The sequence below is a fragment of the Cyclopterus lumpus genome, chromosome 12 (assembly GCF_009769545.1).
Source record: "Cyclopterus lumpus isolate fCycLum1 chromosome 12, fCycLum1.pri, whole genome shotgun sequence".
NCBI classification, from domain to species: Eukaryota; Metazoa; Chordata; class Actinopteri; order Perciformes; family Cyclopteridae; genus Cyclopterus; species Cyclopterus lumpus.
This window is the reverse complement of record NC_046977.1, coordinates 3,471,912-3,477,878: the sequence shown is the minus strand read 5'-3', so window position 1 is coordinate 3,477,878 and position 5,967 is coordinate 3,471,912. Positions and strand designations below refer to the sequence as shown.

General features: G+C 40.1%; 1 protein-coding gene across 1 annotated transcript; it reads right to left on the bottom strand.

Annotated features, from left to right (window-relative positions):
- Positions 1–1,502: 1,502 nt before the first annotated feature.
- On the bottom strand, positions 1,503–3,928 carry stc1l (stanniocalcin 1, like). Its single transcript, XM_034546975.1, has 5 exons — positions 3,709–3,928; positions 3,143–3,285; positions 2,952–3,059; positions 2,746–2,849; positions 1,503–2,107 (listed from the first exon to the last, which is right to left on the bottom strand). Exons 1-5 carry the CDS (start codon positions 3,839–3,841, stop codon positions 1,813–1,815), a joined length of 783 nt encoding a protein of 260 aa, XP_034402866.1. The 5' UTR covers positions 3,842–3,928; the 3' UTR covers positions 1,503–1,812.
- Between the last annotated feature and the right edge of the window lie 2,039 nt (positions 3,929–5,967).

Genomic DNA, 5,967 nt, shown 5'->3' with positions numbered 1-5,967 from the left:
GTGTTGTTCTCACTTCCTGGAAAAGTGAACACGTTGTTACCAGCTGAGCAGGCTGGCTGTGTCCTGATGGGAGTTAATGGGCCATAACTGGGGCTGAGGAGCCGTTACGGGTCGACCATTAGCTGAGTGACAGATGGCCGAGTGGGGGACAATAACACCTGAGACCAACCTGAGCAAACACCCAGGATATTAAAGTATTTCACCTGCAGCCATCCAGCGTTTCCTTTCTCTTACTCTCCGTCTGGGGCTTTAAAGAGCCTCCTCTGGCAGACTGAACCCTGATCAACAAGTGAAGTGTGGCCTGAAAGGATGTTTAATACACAATAGTATCACAAGAAAGAAGTATAAGGTACTTAGCTAACGAGCTAACCAGCTAACAGGCTAACCAGCTAACCAGCGATAGTTTGACGACATTGTTTTAATCTTTGTGGGAATTGATTCAGCTGCTTAGTTGGTTATTCTAATAATGCAACTATCAGTTAACTAGTTAACATTAACTCTAATATTCTGGTCAAGATATCTTGCGAAATAAGATCGGCGTTCATCGTCATTATTCTTGTTCTATATATCCATAGTCATCTTCTTCATCATCCTCTCATTATATGAATCATTATGTCATATTCATTTAATTTATTTTCCAAGTACATTGAACATATGAGGAATTTGACTCGGTGAACGGTGCATAAGAATAAACATAGAATAAAACAATAGAACAATAACGATCTCTTAAAAACAAGAAAAAGTGCAAAAATAGATAAATATGGTCAATATCAAACAGATAACAGAACTTTAAAACAAGTGTGTGTTTTAAGATATGATAATAATACAATTTGATTTTTCTGATGTGAGGGTCAAAGGTCAGAGGATGTCGTATGTGGACAGATTGGGTACGTCCCAAATCTCTTAATTGCTGACTTAATTTTTAATTGCTGACTTAATTTAATGACTTCAATGATAACACAGATAAAACAGCACATTCCATAAAACAAAAAAAGAAACATGACAATAAATCTAAATAAAAATAATAAAAGCTTCTTTTGTTGCATTAAATGTAAATTCTTGAGTGATTTATTTGTAGTTTTATTTTCTGTTTATTTTCTGTTGTTCAAACTGTTTAAGGGCAGCTAAGAAAAAAAGGCATCAGTTTAAAAACATGATATTTTAATGTGCGTTAGCGCCACCTGGTGACTCTTCTACGAACGACACAAATACAGTTTAGAATTTCATTTATTCTTGACCTTTCTTATAAATAATCTTTTGACTTAATGGTGCACGTTGTTTAATAATTTAATTAAAGTAGAGGAAGAAAGACTTTATTCCCTCTTTCAGAAATACATTTACATAATAGAAGTAGTATTATAAGAAGTTTATTTTTCATTTAATTATACATAGTATTATTATTTCTGTAAGTGTGGGCATATTTCATATACTATTTGTTTTGTTGATGAATTGTTTTTTTTTACAGGTTTTCATCAGATAAAGAAAAATCACACGAGACAAAATCATATGACATCATTTATTTCTAACACAAAGCAGCCGAGTCGACTTTAATGTTCCAATAACTCAAACACACAAACTCATAAAGTGATCTCAGACCAGCAGGAGACATGAGGACGCCCCCCCGGCCAGCGTGGGAGCATCTCCAGGACCTGCCCCACCCACTACGTTAAATAGAGCCGCCTCATAAATTAACTTGTTTAAGAAAATAAATATAAATTATCTGAGCAAATCACCCTAAATAATCATAATAATAAGTAGTTATGACCCCAAATCACCATCTAAAGCTGCATATTATTCATCTGCAGGTGTGGCCTACTGCTCCGCTCGGACCCCCGCCTCCACGTCGTCCACAGACCTCTTCCTGGCGAACAGGTGGGTGGGGTCTCGGCCCCTGAAGCCCGGCTGGACGTTGAACACGGGCATGTTCCTCCAGCTGGACGGGTTGTTGAACGCGGCGGAGCCGGAGCCGGCGGCGCACGGTTTGCTCTGGACCAGCTGGAGGAAGGTCTCCATGTCGGGACCCAAACGGGCCACGAGGCCGGTCCTCACCGTCGCCACCGTCTGCTCGTCGCAGACCTGCAGCGTCTGCAGCAGAGTGCTGTAGTACCTGGAGGACGGGGACAGGAAGTCAGGGACAGGAAGTCAGGGAAACATTATCGTCTACTCAGACCGCTTGTGTTAAAGCTGCATTCTCTCTCCTGACCACCAGGGGGCGACTCCTCTGGTTGTATAGAAGTCTATGCTTCATGTGTTAAAGCTGCATTCTCTCTCCTGACCACCAGGGGGCGACTCCTCTGGTTGTATAGAAGTCTATGCTTCATGTGTTAAAGCTGCATTCTCTCTCCTGACCACCAGGGGGCGACTCCTCTGGTTGTATAGAAGTCTATGCTTCATGTGTTAAAGCTGCATTCTCTCTACTGACCACCAGGGGGCGACTCCTCTGGTTGTATAGAAGTCTATGCTTCATGTGTTAAAGCTGCATTCTCTCTCCTGACCACCAAGGGGCGACTCCTCTGGTTGTACATTCACGTGCAGCTGCAGTGTTAGCGTAGCTTAGCATTACTCGATCCAGACTTTATTCAGAAAACAAGCATTTTAACAGTTGTTTGCTTTTCGTCTTCAGACCAGAACTCATCATGTCATTATTTCAGCATCCTTTTCTCTCAGTTCATTTGTACACTCAGGTGAGACAGGTGTGTGTGTGTGTGTGTGTGTGTGTGTGTGTGTGTGTGAGTGTGTTCTCACCTGTTGGGGAAGTGAGTGGGAACCTGCACCACCTCTCCGATGGCGTCAGGGTTGGTTCGAGCCACAGTGCAGATGTCCAGACTGCTGTAACACTCTTCCTGCACCTTTTATATAAAAGAGAGACAGGAACTCAGCGACCAATCAAAAGGGAGGAACACGATTGCCTGCGTCCAATCAAAAGGGAGGAACGCTCTGAGTTCACTGACCTCAGCGATCATCCTCTGGAAGATGTTGCAGCGGCGGATTGTTTGAAAAATCTTGGAGGAGATTCCTTGAGAGATGCAGTGAAGACTCTTCTTCACGAAGGTCTTCCCCTGGAGAGGGAGACAGGCGGGTGAGACAGACAGACAGGTAGACCGACAGACAGACAGGCAGACAGACAGGTAGACGCACTGACCTCTGTGTTGAAGGTCGCAGCTGATTGGAGGAAGAGCTCACAGATCTCGTGCATCCCGTCGGTGTCGCAGGTTGAGTTTTCCAGACAAGAGAAGAATCCACAGCCGACGGCGACGGCTCCGTTCAAACATCTGGCCACATCAGCTACACACACACACACACACACACACACACACACACACACACATTAATATACGTACTACCTCCAAAACGGACAGGAAAGGTTTCAAATATCAGCACAAAAACACTGCAAATGTCCTTTTAAAAATAGAAATATTAAGACGTATATATGTATATTGTTCTATATGTATATATTTCTATATATAGATACATACTTTTACTTATAAAGTCTTTAAAATGAGCTTAGCCTTCAGCAGCTGCAACATTAAAGTGATGAACACATGAGTGCATCAACACAAATATGATATGACATTATCCTGCATAGTGAGTACTTTTACTTTGAATACTTTAAATGTTATGCTAAAACAAGACAGAACATATTTAAAATATAAAACTGTTTTAATCTTCAGATTTAAAGGATCAAAGGCCGAGAGAACCGGGACTCACTCGGGCTGTTTGCAGAGAACCGAGCCCGCCGGGGAGCGGCCTCCTCCGGCAGCAGCTCGAAGCCCGAGGCGGAGCCCAGGAGGCCGAGGAAGAGGAGGACGAGGAAGAAGAGCGGAGCGGAGCCGGACGGCATGGTGTGTCTGTGAGGAGGAAGGGAGCTGGTCCTGGTTCAGTTTATCCAGTCCTCCTGCTGGTCCCGTACTTATATCAGGGCCTCGTGGGACGGACCAATCAGAGCGCGGTGCGCGGTGTGTGTGTGTGTGTGCGTGTGCGTGTGTGTGTGTGTGTGTGTAGGTTGATGGTTTATTCATGGCGGTCGTTCACTCACCCAGTTAATTGGATATTTCCACGCATTCCACGAGACGAACGGAATAACCCAGCGGTGACGTCACCGGAGAAACTCAACAGTAAAAAAATTTAAAAAACAGCTTGTAATTAAAAGAAATGCTGCTAAATTTAGTTTGTTAATGCATCAAAATGTTTTATTATGTTTATATTATAACACCTTGAATTAAAGATATAATCATATAAATATTTTACAGCAGTTTTGTATTTTTGTTATTAAACAAACAGAAGGGAATAAAAACAGAATTAAATTGTGTTTTTATTATTAAATAAACAGAAGGGAATAAAAACAGAATTAAGTAGTATTTTTATTATTAAACAAACAGAAGGGAATAAAAACAGAATTAAGTAGTATTTTTATTATTAAACAAACAGAAGGGAATAAAAACAGAATTAAATTGTGTTTTTATTATTAAACAAACAGAAGGGAATAAAAACAAAATTAAATTGTGTTTTTATTATTAAACAAACAGAAGGGAATGAAAACAGAATTAAGTTGCATTTTTATTATTAAACCAACAGAAGGGAATAAAAACAGAATTAAGTTGTATTTTTATTATTAAACCAAGAGAAAGGAATAAAAACTGAATTAAGTTATATTTTAAGTTAATAACTTGTATTTTTATAACATTTAGTCTGCTTGTGATCTGAAACGACTTTCTAAAAATAGGACTGAAGGAAACAGGAAGCTTCTCATTTGTATTCTCGTCACGTCGGTTGTTTTGTGATTCAGTGAAGTAGAAAACAAGCTGATCACCGATCAGAACACAGCAAGTACTCACTTAACTTCAGTACAAATACAACAATGTTTAGATACTTCATTACATTTAAAATCCTACTTAACTATAAGTATCAGCCTAATGAATGTATCACCAGTCAAAGTACCAATAAATCAATGTTAACATACGTCATTACATTTATAATACAGAGGTAGTATCAGTATCTCGATGTACCCTTAAAGGAAGCAGATTGGAACCTTGCCGTGTTGTTGTTGAGATGTGGAAAAGTGGGCGTGTCTTATCCGCGAGTCGTTATCAGTGTGAGAGAGTCGTTAGTCGAGCCGACTGCTTTTCCATCTTCATCCGTCAGAAGCAGTGAACCTTTACCTCTGAGCTCTCAGGTCGCCTGGAGGTCAACGGCTGATAAACATCTCTCACTTCACCCATTGATGAGTCACCAGAGAGGAAGTGACCAGCTGAGGCTCCCGATCAGTCATCAATAACGACCTGATCACAAGATCTTTATGATAATTAGGACTTAACATCATGAGCTCACGGTAATTCATTCATTTCTTACAGTTAGCGGCAGCGTTAAGCAAGTTTTGCACACACACACACACGCACACACACACACACACACACACACACACACACACACACACACACACACACACACACACATACATACACACACATACACACATTTCCAGAAGAAAACAAGAAAACATTCAGTCATCAGAAAAAATGAATTCGGACTTGTTTGTTTTGTTCACACAGATTCTCGTTTTAATCCAGAATGAATTCCTTGATGGAAACTGAACACAGTGAAGTCGTCGTAAACACAGTCAGGAACACGTTGTTCTGTAATCACACAGAACGTTTAACAAAAGAACCGTTTGATATCAGCTCAATGTAACAAAATAACAACGGAGCAACGCAACAAAATAACAAAATAACAACGTAAAAACGTGACAAAATAACAAAATAACAACGTAACAAAATAACAACGTAACAAAATATCAATGTAACAACGTGACAAAATAACAACGTAGCAACGCAACAAAATAACAACATAACAAAATAACAACGTAAAAACGTGACAAAATAACAAAATAACAACGTAACAAAATAACAACGTAACAAAATAACAACGTAAAAACGTGACAAAATAACAAAATAACAACGTGACAAAATA

Bases quoted from the DNA above. Each gene is read 5' to 3' on its own strand.
- stc1l (XM_034546975.1), bottom strand. From the start codon at position 3,841: ATGCCGTCCGGCTCCGCTCCGCTCTTCTTCCTCGTCCTCCTCTTCCTC. The intron at 3,060-3,142 runs GTCAGTGCGTCT...CTCCCTCTCCAG, and splicing joins CTGCGACCTTCAACACAGAG to GGGAAGACCTTCGTGAAGAA. The intron at 2,850-2,951 runs GTCAGTGAACTC...TTTATATAAAAG, and splicing joins TCCAGAGGATGATCGCTGAG to GTGCAGGAAGAGTGTTACAG.